General features: G+C 34.1%; 2 protein-coding genes across 7 annotated transcripts in view; one reads left to right on the top strand and one right to left on the bottom strand.

Moving 5' to 3' along the window:
• The window catches only part of LOC117109060 (divergent protein kinase domain 2A-like), a 35412-nt gene extending 18375 nt beyond the window's left edge, over positions 1 to 17037 (bottom strand). Inside the window, exons 1-4 of one of the 5 annotated variants that reach the window (XM_033251292.1) lie at positions 16899 to 17033; positions 11312 to 11442; positions 6401 to 7033; positions 4897 to 5037 (exon numbers count right to left, since the gene is read on the bottom strand). In XM_033251292.1, coding sequence (XP_033107183.1) covers positions 4897 to 5037; positions 6401 to 7024 — 765 coding nt within the window. In that variant the 5' untranslated portion in view covers positions 7025 to 7033; positions 11312 to 11442; positions 16899 to 17033. Of the gene's footprint in view, positions 1 to 4896; positions 5038 to 6400; positions 7034 to 8961; positions 9180 to 11311; positions 11443 to 12473; positions 12647 to 16898 lie in introns of those variants that run through there. The other 4 variants (XM_033251291.1, XM_033251294.1, XM_033251290.1 and 1 more) reach the window with 4 other exon arrangements.
• Positions 17038 to 17265: 228 nt separating this feature from the next.
• Positions 17266 to 25396, top strand: part of LOC117109059 — a 20750-nt gene continuing 12619 nt past the window's right edge. The window contains exons 1-3 of one of the 2 annotated variants that reach the window (XM_033251287.1): positions 17266 to 17403; positions 23185 to 23335; positions 24743 to 24864. In XM_033251287.1, the coding sequence (XP_033107178.1) occupies positions 23197 to 23335; positions 24743 to 24864 (261 nt within the window). In that variant the 5' untranslated portion in view covers positions 17266 to 17403; positions 23185 to 23196. Of the gene's footprint in view, positions 17404 to 17522; positions 17705 to 23184; positions 23336 to 24742; positions 24865 to 25396 lie in introns of those variants that run through there. The other variant, XM_033251289.1, reaches the window with a different exon arrangement.

The raw sequence follows: 25396 nt of genomic DNA, 5'->3' as shown, positions 1-25396 counted from the left end.
AAGAATGTTCCATATTATAAAGACACGTAAAACTACATTAGTGTAAAGACATAAAAAAAGGAAGAATTTACGGTGAATACGTTTAGGTTTTAATGTACCCGAAAGCAATTTTTCAAATTGAAGTGTAAAAGAAGAGGACAAGGAAAAAGATAAGCAGGAAAATGGAAAACAAGGAAGGCCAATAAATTGGGTATACCATGAACTATACTGACGAATGGTTCTAGTATATTTTACAAAAGTTCAGGTCAGATCTTTATGATTTATTATTCCTTAGCCTATAAAACGTTTAACATTGACGTTTAGTTGCGTAACAAAAAAGTGCAGATCCATGGGAATTCAAAGCTGCTAAATCAATGTACAGTATAGTATTTGATATAAGAATCAGTTTAACAGTCATTTATCCAATTCCTGCATGATGGCGAGAAATTTTATCAAATCCTTGACCTAGGTTAATGGAACATAATGGAAACTTAACATCAAAAGGAACCACATAAAATGTCCTCTAGAACCATCAAAAGATGTATGTTGTATGAGCCAAACTATAATCGATGTATATAAAATGTAAATGTTCACCCAGTGGTTACATTTTAGGCAAAATTTATTTAGGTGAGATCAATCAATGACTAGGAAAACCCATAGAAAAGATTCTGACACCTACCATGATTTTCACATGTCACTTGCTTTGGATGCAAGGGGAAGGCCCATTTCCACTCCCACCACCCTCTAAAATTTTCAGAATAAGAAAAAATGGGGGTGAATACTAAAAGAAAATTAAATTCAAATTGTTCAGTCCAAGAGTGCCATTTCCAGCCTTCTGTGCCATATTTACATAACATTTCGTACCTCGTTTCCCCAACCATGGTGGGGCTTGAAGTGGTCTAGATCCTCCCATCTGTAAAATTAACTTTCAAGACCCCCTCTATTTCAATTTCCTGAATCTGCCAACTGTTGATCAATATGCATGACAATCTTTTGTTTTTGTGAATTTATTGGGTCCCTTTTTAAGGATGCAAACGTTTTCTATTTAATGTATGTTTATTTATGTTAAATATTCATGGTGTAAAAATTCCATTCAGGGAACAAACAATGTTGCAACATACATTCTGTATTGTTAATGTTTCAAATGACCACGGCAATCATGTAAAAGCACTTTGTGATGTTAAGTGGAAAGTACTAACGATGCCAAAAAAAATATTATTATTATCATTAGACATGGTAGGTCCTTCCAGTGTAGCAAATCACTTAACATGGTAATGTTCTAGTTGTATAAGGTGAGACTATTTTTATACCTTGTTTCAAAAAATTTATTTTTTTAAAGATCGCCAGGAGGGCAGAAAAAATATTGGTTAAAAATAACATTTTATTTTTATTCAAAATCATTAATATTGGTAGGCGGCTGGTTCGCAAAACAAGATAAAAAAAGTCTTGCCTAATAATTGTTGAAGTTGTTTTTACCATAATAAAATATTATTATAATAAAGGTCTTTAACATTAGTGCTATGTACCTGTAGTGTAAACTTCAACAGAGTGAATTGTTTATTTTGAGAGGGAAGCACTATTAGGTATCCAACTTAGGGTCAGATGTCCCTGAAGGTGAAGAAATTAGGTGTGGCTGGCCACTGGGGCTGTCTTGGGTCACTGAAGGGGTCTAGGGTAAAGCCCCCTGGAAGGTCCCAAAACATTGGGATTTAAATAGCTTATTCATTGACCTTAGAGTCTCACAATTTGTAAAAATACCAACCTTTTTCTTCACAACAAATAATTTTTTCACCCTGAAAATGGCCAGCTGTCTGAGACAGAAAGGTAGCAAATTGTTTTAAGGTTTAAATTTTATTTTATCAGCATTTAGGCCTACTCATATATGTATCAAATCAAATAGTAAAACATCATCATCTTTATCATCATCGTGTACCGTGTCATAGTACGTTGGCGGTCATGACTTTCCACAATTCTCTGTCTCTGGAAGCTGCAAAGACACAGAATTGTAGAAAGTCATGATCGCCTAAATAGTATAATTAACAGTCATTTTATTTTGAATAAAATTTTCCGTTGAAATTTTATGTGTAATTTTTATGTGTTGTTTTTGCTGTACGTGAACACAACACATCTCAATTATTAATATTCATGTCATGTTGTACAAAAGAAATTTTAAGATTTTCAGCCGAGGAAATTTCACACAAACAGGAATTTAAAAGAGAATCGTGATGTAAATGTGTGAAGTACAGAAAGTACAAATTGCATTTTAGATGGATTGTTGTGTTAAATTACTCAAACAGATTATAATTAACATTTACAATAAAACATTCATATATTCTGGGCTTCAATATATTTATAATTACTGAAAATGCAACAACTTATGAATGTTATCCAGAATATAATTATATTTGCGAAACTACAAGACATGCTTTGAATTTACACTACTCTATAATTTTGTAATGCATTGGATGAATACTGTGAACTTATGAACCTTTTATATCTATGATGAGAAAGATTGTTATAATTGATGACAACAGTGACAAAGATTATGACAGTAATGAATATGATCTTGATGAAGGTTATGATTATGTTCAATTACCTTTGAGGCAAAATTATTTTCCTCAATAAAAAAAAAAGGGACTGAAAAATGAAAGAGGGACTATGCAACGATATCTGATTATAGGCATAATGACTGGGATGATTTATGATAAAGATGATGATTATGAAAACGATTATGACAATGATGATGATGATGATGATGATGACATAATTTTATTTAACTATTAAAGCTACATTTTATGTCTTAATATACAGTATTACATTAAAAGAATTATTTTACAAAATAGAAAAAAAAGATTTGAACGTAAACAGGGATATTTCATAAAGTACCTAAAATTATACAGATAATAAAAATCAACTTAAATTGTCTGAAAAAGGTGGATGTGATAAATTGGATGTCCCGATAAATTTTATGAAGGATGATGACTTACTTTTGATAAAGATTATGATGATATGTATGATTAGCAGTGGCATAGGTATGGGCAGTGCAGCCAGTGCAAAGCACTGGGGCCTGGGGTCATTCAATAAACGGCTTCTAAAAATTATTAAAAAAAATATTACTTTTCTATTAAATAGAACATTGAAACAGTTAGAGCGCCCCTCAATAACAGATTTAGAGGCAATAATTAATGATTATTGTGTTAATTTCAATTGAGTATTCTAATCTATTGTAAACAAAAAAAACGAAAATCAGTAACTAATTTTAGTTGAAATTCAACCAAATATGGCTCTTGTAGAGCTAAAACATCAGAGCCCCCAGGGGCTTGGAGAGGAAAAGATATCTAAGGGAAAGTGCTTTACTACTTGACAAGCTCCTCTAGTGCCAGAATATACAGGATTGTTCACACTTTAAGCAACTAGTGTGCATTTAGCACAAGACTACTGGAGATTTAATAGCATTGTGTATCCTTTTTATTATATTTCATTTGTTTTATTTGAGAGAATCAAGTAAATAAATGCCTGAGCTGATATTTTGAGGGTATCATATCACTTTTTATACAAAAGAGATATCATAAATCATAAACTTGTAGACAATTACTGCACCGATATATTTGTGTATTGAAAATATGACGATGATGTCGGCAAATGTTGTCGTACTGTCAAAAGCCGGACACTCACTGCATTGTACAACGGTCGTGCGGTTATAGACGACTCAAAGTCATCTGTTGATTGTCAATGCCAATAAAACAGTTTGTCATAAAAAACGATCCGTTGTGCACACTTCTCGACATTGCGTCCTCCATAGAATAGCGCATGGTGCAGTGAGTGTCCGGCTTAACGCTCACAGGGAGAGGAATCAGATTCATCGGCCAAAGATCGTACAACACAGTCCCCTGCTTTATTAGGGAAGAAATAAGTAACTATACAAGCTAGTCCATGCATTTAAACACTTGGCGACTTTGGTATAATGCGCTATATACGGTACAGTCAAACCTGCCTAAGTCGACTTTGCCAATTACTCAAATAATTTGTAAGTTGACCTTATTTACATGCCAAGTTGTTGTATTTTCCATTACGATCTGTAAAGGCGAATTTTATCCAAGTCGAACAATTCAATGTGATTTTGGATTTGACTTTTAGCAAGTTAAATTGTAAATCTAACTACATTACATACATATAGAGTAGAGCAGCTTTGCGCAGTCAGCTAATCTGGTGGTAGCCACTGTGTGTGCACTGAACCGTGGAGATCTCCAGGTCCCTCCATTTCAATTCCCGTTGCTGTCTCTCCTTGTGTTACAATAGCGCACCGCCTTTTGGATGAGACATTTAAGCCGTTGGTCCCGTGTGCATTTATGGCCTATGTGCTCGATAAAGAACGCAGTACATACTTTGGAAAAGAGTAGATGATTGTCTCCCGGTGTACTGCCCAATCAACACCAAAAGGACCCCACTGGGAAAATTCTAGAATTCCGTGGGCTATCCTTGGTGTTTAATAATAATAATATGTCGTTCTTATATAGCGCTTCATGCCTTTACAAGGCCTCTAAGCGCTTCACATTACTACCCTGGTCAATGGATCAAACACATATGGAACACATTGAAACACCAAATTAAATTAGTAAATGAAATTATATTATCATTCCATAAATTGCAGCTAGTAATCAGCGCAGGTTGTGTTGGAACCTACCAGGTACCCACTTGTACTCCTGGGTGGAGAGAGGCAACCGTAGATAAAGTGTCTTGCCCAAGGACACAAGCGATTTGCACAGCCAGAGTTTCGAACCCCCGACCTCAAGGTTGGGAGTCCAAGCCACAACCGGTGCGCCAACCGAATAAATTCATTACATCAAACAACATTTGGAAAAGTAACAGAATATAGGGCAAGAATACTATAATTCCAAAAATAAATGTCAAACTTACTTGATAAGCTAGCTTAACACGTTCCTCCCAAGGATGGTGAAAGAACGTACCTAACGAGGGTCCGATGTTTTCCTCAACAATGAATCTCCCACAAGCACCTTCATATTCGGGAAATGGCCATCCTTCCGTTTTTGGGAAAGTCTGAGAAAAAAGCATTTAACAATTTGAATGTTTTAAAAGCTGTGTTTTTAAATACTTGTCATTAATGGACTTTGAATCAATTTATGAAGCATCACTTCATCCTCTAATGGCAAGTTATTTGTTGTGGGATGCAGGTGAAAAATAAAACAGTAATATTTTAGTAGAAAAAAAAGAGCAATCTTTACAGTTTACTTGAGATTGTGAAACTGCTGTTTTTTTTTACTTCTGCTTTTTTGCTTGTTAATGCATAAGGTTTCTTTTTTACTTTCTTGGATCATCCTTAGTATCATTTCCTTGTCTTTTCTGTTTTTGTTTGCTTTGTATTTTTTGTATGCAATGGTACTACAGTAATGGTACTGAATAAAATCAATCACTCAATTAATTAAAACCGCTATTAAGTAGTGGCTAATATAAAATCCAGGCATCTACAAATACTGGTGTTTTGGTTTCAATTGTATTTGTTTAAAACGCAAAATCAAACAAAAACATTATTTTTTTTTGTGGAATTTTGTAGTGGAAAGGAATGATATTTAACAGGGAATACCTAACACTTAGCTGATCTGATGTTTTGACTTTTTAAATACCAAAGTTCAATCTTGGTAAAAACTGTCAATAATATTGAGAGTTTTATAGAAAAAGGATATTTTGTGAAATACCACTTTTTTACTTAGATATGTGATAATGGATTATAATTTATTTTAATTTTCATTTACTGGTTAAAATCTGCCAAATAAAAACTAGGGACAAAAAATTGTTAGGTGGGACTTTTTGTAACTATGTAACTTCATATGTGCTGGTATAAACAATTTTAAAAGGTTAAAACAAATGCAACAGCACTTTAATTCAACTAACCTTTAACCCTAAATATCTTCTGAACTTCTAAAAATATTCATGACCAAACCTGCTTACCATTAATACATTTTCTTGCCTTACTGTATACTGGCATACATTTCTTTAGTAATGATTACTAATCACGACTTTTTACATATTAAAAACAAACATACTCCTTTATAATCAATCAATATCGAGACCTACAGCTGTAGGAGCAAACAGATCCAGGGGGAAACAGGGGCTAGTTCTCCCTAAAGAGAGAAATAAAAAAGAGAGAAGAAAAGAAAAGGGGAAGAGTGGATAATGTTAATCAACAACAAGCTAATTCTTTATTTAAATTCCATGTACTAAGTATTTCTATACAAAAATCTCATACACCACACCTATCACCACCGACCAACCCAACTCAATGCTTTGCACGTCGCATACTGTAGCTCATATCCAAATTTTTCTCTGAAACTGCCCCTTTAAAAATTTGATAAACGAATAAAAATTAATTGAGCAATTGGGGAAAAAACAATTTATAGGCTACCTGTAAAATAAGAGGCTCAGGATTGAAAAGTAATGTTGTTATAAGGTTAAGTTGTTGGTGATGCTTTACTCCACCAATCCATGATCGCTCCTGGTAACGTGACCAGATTCTATCAAGCAATCGTTGAGAAGGGCAACGAACAATGTCAGACAACCCCTTGACTGCATCAACATGGATCTTCCCATCCTTGATGGCATTTGTAAGGTCTGTTTGGAAAATAACACGGGAAAGATCACAACTAGGTTCTAAATTGGCTTTTTTACAGATCTTCTCATCTAGTTTCTTCAGTTCCGTGTTATGACCAAGTTTTTTAAACACAACTGACTTCTCCTGGTGTCGGCCGAAGAAAACGTTCTTAACATTAACAACATCGAGTAGCCGGAATTTATAGAATGATTCAAGATCAAGTTCACCGCGCTGGAAGCTACCGCAGAGACTTGTGCCATAGCACGCAGGGCATTTCCGTGACTCCAGGAATTCAAAGTTTTGTAGTTGGTTCTTAGAAAACACATAATAAATTTTCATGTATATGATACAGAAAACAAAGAGCGTAAGGGCAATTATCGATTTCCGCTTCTTGATTATATTCAATGGCCGGTCAAGTCTTTGGCTCCACACCTTCATTATATAGCACTGTGGAAAATAGAAAACATGAAAATTAACAAAAAAATAATAATTGAAAACAATTTCAGGTTTTAGACAAAATAATATGAAACCATGAATAGAACCCCCATTTTCTAATAAAAAAAAAGAGGCCAGTGCTTCTACTAACAGTATTTAATATTTTATGGCATCCGTCAAACAAGATACTCATGCTGCTTGATATGTGTAATAACAGTGCAGCAGCTCATTCAGTGAATTTTTCCACCCCTAAGGATCCCCTCCGTGTCCAGCAATTTTTGTCATCATGTTTTAGAAAAACAGAAAAATTCAGCAAGTCTAAACAAGAAATACAGATAATGCTGGAAAGCAGTAATATCTCCTGTTCACTTGAACGATGTGCTGAATTTAAAATTCTCCTTACAGTAAATTAACATAATAATATTAAAAACATATTTTATAATATACTTCTACAGGTACCTGTAGAGCAAACTTAAAGAAATTATTTAAAAAAAATTAAATAAACAAATTTGAATTGTATGATTATGATGATTAAAAATCACAATATAACTTATAATTATTAATAATGTTAAATGAGGATGAATATTTTTAATCATCCTTTTGTCTTAATTACTGTATCATCATCACCACCTTAATATTATTAGATATTTTAGCATGTTAATTATGGTAGTAGAAATCTTTATCTTACAGTAGTTAAGGACTGATTAGACAAAAAAATGAAAATTAGTTAAGAATTACTAAAATGTCCACAAAAACAAAAAAAAATACCATAATCACAAATTTTTCAAATAATATCAATGAAATCAATCAATCAATCAATTAATCAGTTTTTCTTAATCTACCAATCAGCAAATGTAATATCTATTGATGTATTTTACTTTTTTTCAACTTGTCAATTATCCATCTTGATTCAATCTATTCATAAATCAGTGCAGCGCATTACTTATCGTCAATACTATCACATCCAATATCCATCAGTCGTATTTGTTCACTTACCAAATGACCACTCGCTCGCCATTTCAACTCTACTTATCAATTATCTAATTCAAAGATTTATTCAACTTGATCTACAGAAGTCTTGAATCAAGAATCAATTTGCAAATCTGACCATTTGTTTATCCGGGGTCGCCCCAGTGTGTGGGCCAGCTCGTCCAGGGCCAAGCCAATTTTTTTTTTTTGGGGGGGGGGGGGGGGGGAGAGAGGGGTGAAAGATAATCAGGAGTGGATCCAGAATTTTTCTAATGGGATGGGGAATGTATTGTGTGTTTTTCCTTATTTCTATAAAAGGCATTTGTATACAGTATATTAACATTTCAAAATTTATTGACAAAACAGGGAGGCAAATGGTCCTATGTACACTCATATTGGATCTGCCTCTGTCAATCAAGACATTCTTTATCATGTATATGCTAGGTGGACATTTTAAAATGGAATCAATTAAACAAGAAATGCTTAAAAATAAAACAACAAAATATCTTGAGCAAATTAAATTTGTCTTGTAGGAGGGCTAATGTAGCTCCATGAAGCTGGAGAAAAAATTCAATTAATTTATAACATCAAATTGTTACATATCATAACAACCAATCATTACTGTATTTAGAACATAATTCTATCAATATAATTTAGTTACAGTAATTAACATTCAATCAAGAATTCCTATGAATATGAAATATAAATTATTTATTAAAGTTTTCAAAGTAATGTACACACATTATTAGTTTTTAGCCTCAATTTTGTATAAGTGACTACTCAACATAATTTATCGCAGTATTAGCAACCTTTTTACATCATCATCAATGTATTAATGGCAAAGATAAAAAAAAATAGTATTCTACTCAAATATTATGGTACAGGCAAGGAAATCATTCTGAGAAAATATGCATTAAAATATGGTATTCAATACTGATACCTGGTTTGAAAATGAAACTGTTAGATCTTACCGTCAAGAGAATTAATCAGACTAAGAGTGACACAGAATTACAGCGGGAACACCAGTTCTGCATACCTGATGTTGCATGCTATGCTACAAACAAGATTTTGCTAACCACAGGCAAAATATCATCATACAAAAAGCATATGTTTGTATACATGATTGTCGCACATGCACGACTGATTACATTTGCCGGTGTTGTGTGATGTCCTCTCTCACGCAGTGTACTGTACACATTTGCAATCGGGTTGGATTTTTAATATCGAGCAGTGATTAATAATCCAAGTTGATAGCTTTCAAGTATTGAAGGGGCCCCGAGGGAGCTCTCCACATACTGTATCATGTACTGTAGTATACTACCTATCCAATACCTTTTTCTTTAAACTGTCAGGTTTTTGTATGTTTAATGCAGGATTGCTTTGATTTGGTCTAAATAATATTTATAGTAAAGTAGAATTTACATTGTTTTGCTTCTTCACTATAGATGCAGTGCTTTGTGTTAGCTTTAATTTAAGACTGTATAGTTATGTTGTTTATAACTATCATTTGGTATTATAAACACAGAGGTTTGGTGTTTCAGCCTCTGAGTTTGGTTCAATCTTTAATTAATTATTACTGTACAGGATCACTATTTTACATGTTTGATTCCGTCAACCGTTTTTCAACATGTAAACAATAAGTCAATAACTGTAAAAATAACAGAAATAATAACAACAATAAAAATAATATTTATAATTATAATTAATAATAATGATATTACTTTACAGTACTAAGTACAAAATAATACAGTAATCATACGCAATAAAAAAAAATTGATGCAATTTAGTAACAATCAAGGACAATGAATATTAATAAGAGACTGACAGTGGCAGATTCAAGGGGAGGGGGGAAAAATTAAATTATATTTAAATTTAAATCTGAGAGTGCCATTTCCGGCCATCTATTACTGTTGCTTTTTAGTGATGAACAATGTTTTAATATTTTCTATTGCTACTATTTTGTCATATAGTATGTTTTATTACATTTTATGCCTTAGGTTTAAACTGTTGTTTTCTGTCATCTTGATGTGCATTCATACCATTCTGTGTTTGCAAGGACTCTATGGAAATAAGTTTTACTTTTTGGGGCTTTTTCTTGTTTATTAGGGTCATGTTTTTGTACAATTTTTTTTGTAATAGTTTTTTGTTTGTATTTTATGACTCAAATTCAAATAAATTATCAATCAACACTAAATCACACCCACTTGCAGACTTCTCAAATTAGTAAAATGCAGTATGCCTACCCAAGTCTTTAAAAATCTGTAGTAAATAAAAAATTTCAATAGCACCTCAGAATTTGTCTTGAATGCAAATTGTATAGTGAAACAGCTCTGGAATTTCAAAAACCGTGAGGATGAAAATTTATACTGTAGTTTATTTTTTTTTTGGGAGAAGTCATTTGTTCTGGACAAAAACAATATGTACACCTGTTACAGGTTATTTATGGGTTTAGGCATAATAATTAATATTTTGAGTATTTCTGGTCTATTTCTGTACGTCCGTAATTAGGCAACATTTCCGTTGTTTAAACCATTCTGATCGGGTGCTACAATTGTTTACTCCCGATTACCACAGAATCTGATCACAATGAATTCCACAGGCACTGACTGGCTGAGGTCAGTCAATATAGGTCTAGCTGCCGAAGTACCTTTTGACCTCCCATTCCAATATAAAGTTTTTTGTGTCAAATTTGGTCTGAATGCGCTCATTGGTTACGATCGGAATATTCAGTTTTGAATTACCACCTACTGTACATCATAAACAATCGCCACGAAGAGTGTACTGTAGTCTGAATAGGGTACAAAAATAAGGATGACTTCATTGTCTGAGAGGTTTGTAAAAAGATGGAGCTGGACAGCCAAAAGTAGAATTTAGAAGACTGCAATGGATATACAGAAATTTCTTAACCCTCAACAGGCCTAGGTTTAAACTTACTGTAGGCAATGCTCTCATCTCAATATCTAATTCATCATGCCTATAAACCTTTTGATCTCTCATGAAGGTAAAAGCTGAGAAGACTCATAAGAATCAAGAATTAAGCGCCGCTCTGGAATAAGCTGCACAGCATTTAATCAAGATTATTCTATTATGAATAAGAGCCGCAGCGCTTAATCGAGACTACATACATTCCTGTGTATAATAAAACACTTTGTTGAGAAACATGGTTTTTAAGTACAATGAGTACAGTAGGCCTACAGTGTTCAAATGAATAACAAAGTTACTTTTAGTTTCTTAGGGTCCATTAATTCAAGGAAAGAATTCCTTTTAAATTTTTCATACATATACTGAAATTAAAGTGACTTTCTTCGAGTTCTAATATACCTTGTTTGACGAATGCCATTTTTTCAATTTCACTTGTCAACAAACACGGGGGTCTTCTTTAGTGCTATGAAGATAGCCTAGAATTCAGCGCTATATGGCGACAAGTTTGAATTGGTCTTTTGCACACGAACCTAAGATAAGAAAGATCAAGCAAACCGTGTGGGAATAGAAAAATAACATTTGGCAGTTGTAGTGATGAAGTTATGATTGACTAATAATAATAAACTTGTATGGTACTACTGTATATGCCCCTATGACATTCACAATAAATGGAATCACGAATGGGAACGGGCAAGAAGAGCCATGCCCATTACTGTATATATTAATAGTAAGTGCCGTTCTCTTGAATAAGCACTGCATTAATACGCCTTTTCCATGAAACAGAAATAAGATAAGCTTTATGAGGCTGAATTCTTGTCCTCGTGTTAACCCTTTCACTGCTGTAGGTATATGCACCCCCTGTGCTGGGACTTTTTTTAACGAAAAAAGTTAATTTTTAAAATAATTAAAAAAAAATACTAAAAGAGGTTATTTCGAAATTCTTTTTGTGTGTTGGGGCGAGCAATAGGTTGGCCTACGCGAGGAACATTGATATTTGGTATTTTGCATAATTATGTAGTCATGTGACCTCAAAGTCGCCATTTTGAATTTCTGTTTTTTCTCAAATTTTGATAAAAAACCCAATTTTTCCCAATGAAATTTTTATGGAATGTTTTTTTTTTACTTTATAATGATGCAGACACACAAGGTGAATAAAAACAAAAAAAAAAATGAGTTAGTTTGATCGTTTTATTCCAAAACTGCAAATAATCAAAGTTTTTCTTCAAAATTGTGAAAATATAAAATTTTGCAGAAAATCACTGTTAGATGTACTTTTTGCCATACGTTTTTATTTATGCTTTATATAATCCAGGTTGTAAATATAAATGCATCGTTGCAAACATCATACGGTTACTTTATTTTAGAACTATAAAAATTAGCCTGTTGTGTGAAATGTGGAAAGGAAATCTGCGGACAAGGCATTGCCACCTTGACCCTGTGCAGGGCCTCCCAAGTTGAGAGAATCATCGTTTTCGTCCTTAGAATCACTGTCGTCACTATCATAGTTGACAGGGGGAAAAGAAATGCAAGAATCATCCAATTCAAAGTTATCTTCACTAACCGTATCTGCAAAGATCTGGTCCATAGCTTCGTTGACATTGTACCGTCTGTTTTGAGGCCGTGCACCCGCCATTTTGCGCCTAACCACTCGAAAACACTTTTTTCCGATAAAAGGTTAATTATAGTTCATAGAAAAAAACTATAGAGGGCGCAGAACCTCTTCCTGATTTTTAACAATATTTTTTCTGCATACCCGGTAGTACCGGGTACGCGCAATTCAACAATATGTGTTTATACCCGGTATTGCCGGGTACACGCAGTGAAAGGGTTAATATCTAAAAATTCATAAATCCATAACGGAGGATCGTATCACATTAATTTTTTCTCGAAAATGTTCTCAAAAGACTTAATTCTATACCACTACTGTATATGATTGAAAAAAATTTAAAAATGTTTTTGACCTCTGAAATCAAGATGGAAAAAGAAAAGCCTATTCAAGTAGTGTATTAAAATCGCAGTGACTATTTTTACGACGAGTCGTGAAGATAGTTCCCAATGCTATTCTTACGACGATCGCCAGCGCATGCCCGATAGCATCCCTTGTCGCGGGGGAAAATAAACAAAGTCTTGAACTGAGCGAACCGCGATGCTAAATCTAGCCTAGGCCCAGAGAAAGGCCACACAGGCTTGGTAGATACCAGCCTATGCAACGGGGTAGCAGGAGTGAACGATATGTACGCTAGGAATAATATTGTAGGCCTACACATTCATACTTTCATAACAGCTCCCTGGGGTGGGTGGCAGTATATATATAAAAAACGAATTTCAGTTTTGTAAAACACAAAAATTAGGCCTAAACATGAAAAATTAATGTGAGCCTAGGGCCTATTTACCCCAAACGATATTTAGGCCTAACGGCTAAGCTTACAAAATTGTTTTCATGTTGAATTTTGTGAATACGAATCCCCACTCGATGGCCGGTATTCCTGAAATTTTATTACCAATTATTTTTATTTGATAATATTACAGTTTATTAATTGGTGTTATTTTTCTCTTTTTACAGAAACAACGCAAATGCAAGTTGATTGGTTTGAGACAAGTATTGTCATTGTTGCGTTTCCCGATTATTTGACCATGTTTAAAATGCTAATAAAATGGAGATTTATGAAATCAGCATGTTATTTGTTTTGGCATATGATTGTTTTCTTGTTTGCTGCATTTCCATATCATGTTTATAATATTACATATAGGCCTATGTATAAATAAAAATAAAATGCTGTGATTTGATGAAGTAGGGCTAAGCTCCCCGATAAAATTCGTAGGAGAATTTTTTTTTTTATTCAAAAATAACATTTTGTGTTAATTATGGGATTTTTTATCCTGTCAAAAGTACCAGCCCCCAGTCGGGGAAGAGCTGGCACCACCACTGCAACCCTTACGATCGTAACAGTACGGTATACAATACCTCGCACATCGTAGCACTGCACTACACAGTTTTTAATCCCTACGATTTGACAGCTTAGCAAGGCATGCTTAAATTGTAATTTCGGCGCTCGAGATTTCATTTTTTCCCCAACGACCCTGCTGGAAATTCCCCAACGACCCTGCTGGAAATTCCCCAACAGGGGTCCAAATGTTCCCGACGGGAGTCCTTTGCCCCTCTGGACCCTGCTGCGCCGCCCCTTTGATAAAGGGGATGGACTATTAAAGTTCCCCCAAGAGGTTCCCATCTCTTCATTATCTTTTATTTCCATTGGGATACATAGGTAGGCTGATTAGCCTACTGTTTCAACTAGAAATTGCAAATTGCAAGTGAAGTGCTGTGAAGTACAACTGCATATAAATGTTCTTCGAACAAAATTATTTATGCGAGTCAAGTGAAAATAATGAATAATAAAAATATAACAAATAATATGAGACACGACCCATTGTCTATATTAGAACACTCATTGGGAAACAAAGTCGTAATTTTTCATTTTGTCAAAAAGTGTCTATAGTGGTGAATTATGGTTTAGGTTTTTTTTAAAGTTTCAAAAATTTCTGTGTATGTGGAAAATGTAGTTGATTAGCAAAGGTTACAATTTTTATTTTGAAGACTGCATGGTCTAGGAAGTGTACATTTTTTTATGGGGCAAGTTTCCAAGGGCGGGTTTTCTAGGGGCGAGTTGACTGCCAAAGAGTGTTGCCAAGGTGCGAGCCAGCGTGTTATTTGATCACAAGTGCGAGACATCACAAGTGTGAGCCAGCGAGCCATGACGTCACGACAATAGATACGAGACGTTAACAAGTTGTGCGAGGTATCGGCTGAGATTTTTGGAGTACAATTCAAAAAACAACTATAGGTCTAATAATGAATTATTGTGATGTTAAATATATAATGCTACTGTATCAAGGAGCGATGTTGTTTTTCATTGGGACCTTTGTCCCTTCAAGGCTAGGCCTATACCATCCTAGCTAGTCTAGGCCTAGAGTAGGATAAGGCTAGCGCGACATGCGGACGTTGGTACGTGTAGGTTAGTCTACAAACGTCGCCTAAAGTAATTGATTTTACCCTGCAGAACGAAAGAAGGAAACTCCGCTTTTCAGTCGTCTTAGGCGCCCTGTTTTTTGACAAACAATGACCTTTCAGAGGTCAAATTGCTGTCAAGAATATGAATTGGCTGCTTCGCAGCAAATACACCAATAAATACACACATGTTTATTAAACTCTAAATTCACTCTGATGAGGCCTATTACCTGTACTAGTTGCTTGAACCATGTACTATAAAAATACTGTATCAGAAAGAATCGTTATGTTCCCACAAACAAATTTCCACGGTACACTTGAGGGAAGCACACACATTTTTGCACGCCAGCTTCAGGAAAGTGGGTGCACTTCCACACGGTAGATGCTAAACATAGACGACTGGCTATTTTTAGGTGCAACGCATGTAATGGTAGTGAACATATCGTACGTGCGTTTACCTAATAATTATTAATTATTGTCAAAATATTGAATCCCAACACGATGGTGTGTACTTCAATACTTGTGTATGTATTATACTTTCTTATTGCATATATTTTACGAAAATCAGATATTTGATTGAACAAATTAATTCAATAATGTAACAAACACATTAGCCTTTATTAAAAAAAATGTACTGTATACATCCAATCGCACTTCACTTCTGGAACTGCAAGAAAAGAACATAGTTTTCAATACAGATTCACACAATACTATTTATTTATTTCTTGTTTAACCTGGTTTAACAACTCCGTTAAAACCAACTGTTATCCTTATGACCAGGATAGATACAGTGTACTGTTACGTACTAAAATGAAAACATATGATCAGAACATTAATGGTAATGGAAACGCAATAAATAAGAAAACAAACGTATGACAAACAATAACTATCACTGATCTAAAAAAATCGACTTACATTTGCGTTGTTTCTCTAAATAATTTTTTAATTAATAAACTGTAATATCACTGATCAGTAATCAAATAAAAATAATTGGTAATAAATTTCCAGGAATACAAGCCATTGAGGGATTCGCATTCACAAAATTGAACATCATACAATCTTGTAGGCTTTTTGGCCGTTAGGCCTATATATAGTTTGAGGGAGGCCCAGGCTACACATTAATTAATTTTTCATGTTTAATTTTTGTGTTTTACAAAATTGAAAAATTCATGTTTTATACTGCCACCCCAGACAAGGGAGTGCTGTATACATACAAGTATGAAGGCCTACAATCAATGTAGGCCATGCTATTCCTAGCTGCGTACATGTAGTTCAATCCTAGCTCTTCCGCTGCATAGGCTGGCCTCTACCAAGCCTGTGTGGCCTTTCTCTGGTCCTAGAGATGGGCCTAGGCTAGAATTTGCGTCGCGGTTCGCTCAGTTCAAGACTTATTTTCCCCGCGACGAGGGACGCTATCGCGCATGCACTAGCGATCGTCGTAAGAATAGCATTGGGAACTATATTCACGACTCGTCGTAAAAATAGTCACTGCGTATTAAAATAGGCCTACTGTATGCATTACAGTGCAGTAGTAGTAGTACTCTAGACTCACTTAGCATTGTTTTAGTTACTATATATGAGAGTTTCATGTGTTAAAAACATGATTTACTATACTACTATACTTTTCCATAAAACATAACTTGTACTTTATAAAAAGAGAAATCTGTATATTATCGGTACCTGGAACAGTAACAATATGCTACTGCACTGCTGCAATGCTACAATGAAATGATACTACTACCTACCTAGCCTACTAGTACTAGGCTAGTAGGCCCTAGTCCTAAGCCTTAGGGCCTCTACTTTTGACTTGTATACCACACCATTCCATCTATCTATAGCCTAGGCACGAAAAGTGTTTAAAAATTAAATAAATAAAATGCTGATCTATTCTTATTATCGTGTCATACTTTGATATTCTTCAGTACGCTGAGCACTGAGTGTATAGTAAAAAATAAATTACGAAACATGATAAAAACTTACCTACGCATGCAACATCACGACTTTGCTCAACTCCAGGCCTCTTTCTGCTTGGGAAGGCCTCTTTCTGCTTGGGAATGCCAAAAAGTTCTGCTATGTGAAGCCTTTGCCCGGCTGCTTCACGCCGCACATCAAAACAAACACATCGTATTTTTGGAATTAGGTTAGCCTAGGCCTATCCTACCTGAGTGACAACTGGACAATATTCAAACTCAACTTTATGTTCAGTTGTGACATTTCGATGCTCTATCTAATACAACAACACCAGTTGTAAAAATACGCAAGGGACATGTCTATTATTTTGTCAAAGAAAACAAAAAGAAATAGTTATTGTCATGGATGCGTCACCACCACCAAGCCATGGCTTTTCAACCTTCGACAAAACCGCAAGGTACTAGCTGTACACGGAAGTAATTTTTCCTGTCGTAAAGAAAAGCATTCGTGCCACTCAATCATCGCATCGTCAAAGCAAAAAGAAGTCTTCGAAAAAAAACCAGAGAAAAACAAGGTATTTTATTCTTTGTATTGACAATTTATTTGCTGAAGATAACGAGAAATGATTTAGATAACTTTTCTTGTGGTGTATCATCCCATATGTATGTAAGATATCCGTCAGGATCATGAAGTTACCTGTAATGTAAAATGACAGGTAACAGATGCGACAATAATTGAGCCCAGTGTGATGTACCAGCACCCATCATGATGCACCCACGGCGATATTTGGGCTCAAGCCGCTGATGGATCAACGGCTTACCGGCGGTAATGTTCCTTGCGCCTTGGGAAAAATTAAGGAAATCCAGGTTTCATAGGTAAACCAGGGAGTTGTTATTATAGTGTCACTAGGCCTATAACAACTCCCTGGGTAAACTTTTAACAGTCGAATACTCAGTATTTTTTTAAATACAAAACTAAAAAAGCAGGATAAATAAAAAAGAGCCGTTTGCCTAGGCTAGCCCTACAGTAGTAGGCTATGCCTATCCACTAACTACAGGGGTGACGTGGGGTGGGGGTGACGGCAGTGGGGAAGGGACCCAGGGTCCCTGTCATCGGGGAGAAAAAAATTTAAAAAATGTATTTTTTACATTACATATTTTATTAGTGCCTAAAATCGATTAAATAAACCTTTGAAAGCCCATTGTCTTTGTCCCACCCCCACTCTGGACCACTTTCAAAATATTTGACCTACCCCCAACAGCGCCCACTTTGCTGCCGTCGAGGACTTCGCCCTCCCCCCACTTCCTCCTTGCGAAAATCCTGGCTCCACCCCTGCTCACGCACACCAAATTATAGCCAACTCCAAATACTGTAGGCCTACTCTTTTACAAAATATTTTCAATAAAATGTAAGAGGGCCACTATATACTGTATTTATAGCCGCAAAACCTGGGAGCAGTCATGTTAACTACTGTATGTCCTACCTACTAGAACTAACCTTGTTGAATATCCTCTCGAATAGGTGAATTTTCAAGTAAGAACAACACAATAGTTTTATTTTTCCTGTTTGATCGACATGTGACTCTAACACGTACAATAGAAGGTACATATACTGTAGAAAGTAATCGAGTATACATAATGCGGACATCCCCATTTTATACTATATTACACATACACATATATATTAGGCCTACTTTCTATCTGTACCACCTGATGAATGGCAGATGCCTGAAAACATTTGTTTAACATACTGTACCATTAAAAGTTACAGCAACTAAACACCTTTGCTTCATGCATTTTACTATTATTTTAATTGTCGTCAATGCAGCTACATGTTTGATTTTATTAGTATATTATATTGTTTATTCTCGTTTGCCAGATTTTAAAGATTTTTTTTATAGTTATACGCGTTATCGCTGGGGAAGAGCACTGGAATGCTCAAAATATTCAAATTAAAATATGTTTATGTCTATAATGTCAACATTTTATTTGTTTTTACTTTGTATTAATCTTATTTTATATGATACAGTACATATATACAGTACAGTATGTATACATTTAATCAGTCATTGAAACAAGAAATTATGACAAGGCATGTACACTAGAACACTGTAGGGAATCGGAGAGTGGAGTTAGTTGGAACGCAGGGTTTTGAAACATTGAAATTTTGGGACATACAGGTACTGTAAATACATTTGTTAGTACACCACCACTAGATGGTAGGTACTGTATTAATCATTTAGCCATCCGTTGACTACATACAGGACTGGGGCTACAACACTTTTAATGTCACTGGATACTGTACTGTATATGTGTTTTTTTAATTTCTAAGTAAATTTTTTCATAATTGTCAACATTTTGTAATCTTATATGGTGTTCATAGATTAGGTTGGATAGTTCATGAGTACTGTAATTTAGGCTTTTGTACAAAGCTACAAAATAAGGCTAACTACAGGTATTTATGTTATGGAATGTGCTGTTTTGTGAAGCGTGTTTGAAAGCACCTCATGTGCTCATGGGGCTTGTTGGACCTTTAATATGGGTTTAGTTGGAACATGTTGTAATTTAAATGTTTTACTATAATCCTACACTATGTTTCAACTAACCCCATGCTATGTTTCAACTTACCCCTCCACAAGTGGGGTAAGCAGTAGACCGTGGGTTGAGGCTCCAAAATCGGCTTAGTTTACGAATTCTGTGACCCACCGATCCGCGCTACTTGGCATTCGCACAAAAATGTCAATACTATTTTATTGAAACATAATATAATTGTCGGCAATCGTAAATTTGGGGAAACTGTAACCAAAAATGAGAATTTATCTTCGAAAAAATAATGTCGTTCATGAAAGCAGTACCGAATCACAGCACACTTACCATACCTGTTAAGCAATTGATGAAACGCTATTAGCCAATCACTAACGTTCTTGTAAACTCGGTAACTAATGTAAACAATGTCGCGAGGAAAGTGAAAATGTGAAGCAATTTGGACGAAAGTTCTCCGGTTTTAGTGGAATATTTCAATATGATTTAAGTATACCAGCCTTTAAATAAAATACATTGGTAATAGTTGTAAGATTTTAGAGGTAGCAAATTGCATTTCCCGTCTTCTGTCGACTGTCATACCGTAGTTTTTTAAGCCAAAGTCGACCATGCTGTACTGAATGTGTATTGTATTACTTATTTAGGCCTACATATGCATAGTAGGAAGGGCAAGAAGTAATGTTCATCGACTTTGAATGAGACAGGAAATTCCAGTAAATATATAATATATTTTGATTCTATTTGGAATTGCTTTTTTTTTTGTTTTGTTTTTTTTGTTTTTTTTCTATAATTAAAAAAATGTACATTTTAAAAGAAAACTGAGGCTGAATTACTTCAAAAAATAAGAACACGTTGAGGCTGATGTAAAATTTCAACTGTTTTTATTTGCATGCAATGTAAATAATAATAACATTAATCAGTATTTCTTGCCATGCCTGTTGATTTTTGTTTAACTGCTTGAAGACCTTGATAATATGGATTGAATTAATGAACAAAAGTAAAGCAATTGATGATTCCAATAAGGTGAAACAAATAAATATTTAATATACCTCAGTTCAGCCAGTTGCATCAGGGAGATGTAATACATCTCCCTGGTTGCATCCCATCAGCAATTTCATTATCTCTCTGATCACTCACTGGGTATATACATTTAACTACACAACAGTAAACACAAGGTTGAAAGAAGTTTATGACAAAAATCTGAACTTTTATATGAATATTATTGAAACACTGTAGCACATCATATACCTACACAGAACTGCTTTAAACATAGCTGAATATAGAGTTCAATCCAATCCACTTAAAAACATGTGTTAAATATTACAATTATATAATATTATCAATGCAGCCAACTAGCATAAACAATTTAAAAGAAACTAGAAATAATGAAAGTTTTATTGTATTCATTATCATTTATCAGCAAGTACTGTTCTGTTATTTTCTTCTTTTTCATATTGCATTGTAAAATACAATACAATGCAATTCAAAAAGTCAATGCAAATTTTTATAAAGAAAATAAATGTGTTGTTAATAAATGTTCATAAAAGGAAAAACCTTAATAGTATCTGGTAATATTTCTCAACACAGTGTATGGTATGATGTCATATCAAATAGATAACAACATTCATACAAACAGTATACAGTTCCAATCTGATAGGACTACAATACTTTCAATTGATTCCTGTTTCTATCCATGGCCTACAGTATAATATGGCCTGAACTGCCACCAGATCCTTATCCCTCATGTACAGGTAGTGACAAGGCTTCATCCTGATTTGCAATAGCAGCCTCAACTAATTCCACCACTCAATGTTTCACATCTTACTAATTTCTCAATGGTTTTTGCTCTATTAAAAGTACTTAATATATTATTGTTTTTAAACAAAAAAATACATGGGAGAACATGACTTCGACCAGGAAGCACTTCTTTAATTCTTGACTTCAACTTTCAGGTGATGCAGAATGAGCATTGCTTTGGCTGTGGTTCATCAACTTCCATTCACTTGATTATGTGGTCTGTGAAAATTAATTAAACAAACTAATTCAAAGAGCTTATCAATGCTACTGTGATGGTTTTAATGATCAAATTGTTTCTTTTTAATCAAAGGTTGTTTAAAAAAAAAAAAAAAAAAGAAAGAAAAGAAAAATAAGTAGTATCACTATAATACAATATTAAATGCAGGTGGTGATGTTTAATTGGACATCAAAGTGTTGATAAATATTATTTGCTTAAGTTAGTTTTAATACCTATTAATTAATATATTTTTTGTTATGTTTTGTCTAAGGATTCCTATGTAGATAAAGCATACTGTACTATTTATATAATAATTTTGTTATATTCTTTTCATGAAGATATTAAAATCAAATTAAGCCTGAATTACTTAGCCTAAGTACAGTCACTTTAAGCTGTTTTCGCTTAATGACACAACCATACTCTATGTTCTTCCAACATGTATCACAAAAATATGCCTGAAACCGGCTCAGATTTATCATTTGAAGAACTTCTGTCCAACGCCATACTTGCAAGTGGAGTGTGTTGTTTACTATTTACATTGGACAAACGGCATAGAAGGTAGTTTGTGATTGGCTGAGGGCCTTGTAGCTAAGCCAAACTTCATTGTTAGTCGTCTTCTGATTGGCTATAGTTACATAGCAACTTTTGATATAAATTCTCATTTTTAGTTACAGTTTCCCCAAATTCATGATTGCCGACAATCAAATTATGTTACAATTTAATAGTATTGACATTTTTTTGCAAAAGCCAGGTAGCCCGGATTGATGGGTCACAGAATTGAACGTTTTCGATCATCAACCCACGGTATACAGGGGGCAGATCGAGAATTTTTCAAATGTGGGGGGTGGGGGCATCCGACAGTTAAACAATAAATGAGTAGCACAGAACATTGATTTGCGTTGAAACTTTTAAAATTTAGTGGCAAAACGGTGGGACACGTGCCCCATGCCCCCCTACTGGATATGCTCCTGGTTAAAGTCGGAACACTTGAGGGAGCTTGTTTCTGTGTCAATTAACGTATACTGTAAGAGCAATCATCAACAAATATAAAAAATGTTTTGGCTGTATCTACAGTATGACACATTACAGTATGAACTTCTACTTCATTTCTTAGATGAGTTACCGTAGATATGGACATTTTGGAAATTGTGTTCTAACTAAACCCTCCCCTATTAGTTTTGAAAGAAATTTTTGGCCAGTCCTCTGGCCTTCATTATAATGAAGGCCAGAGAAAATATCACAATATAATCAAATATATAATAATAACACATCAAAATTATAATATAGAACTGTTCATACCCTTTGTTATGATAATTAAGTCATAATTAACTCTGAACTATTACTAATTATTGGGCCAACTTGTACATACAGTAGTGTTTATAAATAAGTCATGCAGGAGGAACTGAGGTCAGGTCGAAATATTCATTTGAGAATAAAAATTGTGTTTTAAAAGTCTACTCTGTTTTCTGGTGTTATTTTCTGTCAGTGTCATACAGTACATATCAATACACATATGCAATATTTGTATGTAATGCATGTATATATAAAGTATTAAAATATTTAGCAATTACATTATTTTAATTTTTAAAAAAATCCTTATTTTATAAACAAATATTACTGAAAAGCAATAAAGATTAAAACCTCAATTTGAATTTTAAGTTTCCAGTAACTTTTCATGCAATATATCAGTCGAGCCCCTACAATATATCTCGATCAAACCCAACTTTCTAGGTGATAGGACTCTTTTGCTTGCCTGTTTGAATCAAATAATTACAAAATATTTATGGATTTTACATTTCAGTGAGAGACCACGATGACAGCAAGCAAAGTTGGAAGGAACTTCCAGAAGTTGATGATAAAGTTTACCCATGCACCTGTACTGGATGAAGTCTTATTCCTACAGAAGACACTTATAGACTCCCTTGCTAAAATGCAGAAATCAGTTCTAGAATGTGAGCAAATAATAGAGAAATATTCTTTTTATAAATATTATTATTGACTTTTCCCCGCACCAGGGAAAAAGCCATTGTTTTTGTTCTGATATATTTTTTTCTTCTTCTCTATCCCATTTTACTATGTTTTTTCACAAGGTTTATCTGTCCTCCGCATTGGTCACTTTCCGTGCGTAAAATGTCTTCAAACTTTGTCCAAAAGCAAAGACCATATCAAAAATGTGCATATTAAAGTATGATGTCATTCTACATATTTTGAATAAATGAACAGGTGATCAATGCACTTTGCATTTTCTAAAGTATTACACATAAAATTTCCATAAAAGAATTTACACAAGGTAGATAGACTGAATACCTACAGTAAGACCTCTGCAGGGTCGGGTTCTATGGTGCAATTGGTTACAGTTTAACTTCCTATAACGATCCACATCAACCTCGCTTTTTAACACTCTGGCCACCAACGCAACGCTCAACTGCCAAACCCGGAGATCTCTGTGTTTCAGGTTTTTGTACGGAATCCGATAGATGGGGTAATTACCAACATGTACTGACAATTTGAACACTTTATTCAGTCTGGACTGTAAGTAGTTCACTATTTGTTTGTTTACATTAGAGTTGTGCGGTATTGATTTACTTTCACAAAATCGCTATTATCTCAGCTTCGTTGTGCAAAATTGCTTAAATCTCCAAAAGTGAGTCATTTTCATTTTACTGTTACGGGTCACCGATTGTGATTAGAATAAAATGTTTGGTACCATTGTAAAGCTAACATGTTTGTAGTTCTTGTAGTGTTCACTACATGCCAATCTGCTCACATACACACTCTCAACGAGCTTCGGAAAAGTGTTAAAATTTGCTAAAATGTCTGGCGGTGGCTGATATATTTTTGCAAACCGCTGGCGGTCAGAGTGTTGATACCATTGCAACCATAGTTTGAGTCTCACTGTCGTCGAAATGATTTTCACATTTTTTTCTTTTACTTGATAATTTTCCTTTAATGATTTTTTTTTTTATTACATGTATTTTTTACTCTTTAATTGTTTCAATGATTTCCTTTAGTTGGAGCCAAATATTTCCTACTGGAAATTGGCTAATACATTTATTATTATTTCAATGAGGAAAATCCCTTTGTTCTGTTTTACTATAAATAGACGTACTGTATTTAGTCAACATTGAAATGTTGCTGAATTTCCGTAATTCAATCAGTATCTTTATTTGTATTGCACTAAATTTAAAAGATTAAATTCTGCTTAGTGGTACAAAAAGCTGATTATATTGTGTTTTCCAACCATAACGCCAAATTCTAATGCAAATTTCTTTATTAGTTTTGGTACATTATTTTTTTAAAATCTTCTTTTGTTGTAAAAAATTGTATTTAAATTATGTTATATTTCATTATTATATTAGCTTCAAGGGCTGCAATGCGATGGGGACAAACAGAATCAAATTTTATATTCGGTGATGTTTTATCAAGTTGGTTTGATTTGGACAATGCATTATGGTTGTTGTTACAAGACTTACAAACTGAGGTGAGTGCAGGCCCCACACAGACATTCCAACTCTCCCTACATTTGATTGGCGATTTTCCTGAAGTTTTATGCTATCTCTTGATGTCCGAAATTTTTGTCAAATATTCCAAAGAAGAGCTACAACCTTCCACATTAATTTGTTATTAGTCGTGAAGATTCGATTTTCAAAAAATATTCATATTTACAAAAATATCCAAAAGTAATAGATTAGTTTTTAATTTAGTCCATCATCATAATTACAATTATATTTCTCAATCATTTATTTTCTTATACTTATGCTCATCATCATTTTAGTGCTCATAATAATAATAATAATAATAATAATAATAATAATAATAATAATAATAATAATAATAATAATAACAATAGTAATGGTAGACTTATAAAGCACATAATTGTAGCTGCTATGCGCTTCACATCTTCTCTTTCGCATTTGCATTCTCATTCTCATTCTATTCCCACTTTCATTCTCATTTCCATTCCCATCATCATACTCAAGAGCTACAACCTTCCACATTAATTTGTTATTGAA

Source organism: Anneissia japonica, unplaced genomic scaffold (genome assembly GCF_011630105.1).
Source record: "Anneissia japonica isolate Jap-2015-1 unplaced genomic scaffold, ASM1163010v1 scaffold1863_len523710_cov156, whole genome shotgun sequence".
NCBI classification, from domain to species: Eukaryota; Metazoa; Echinodermata; class Crinoidea; order Comatulida; family Comatulidae; genus Anneissia; species Anneissia japonica.
Note: the sequence above shows the minus strand (reverse complement) of the source record. Positions and strands in the feature narration are given on the sequence as shown.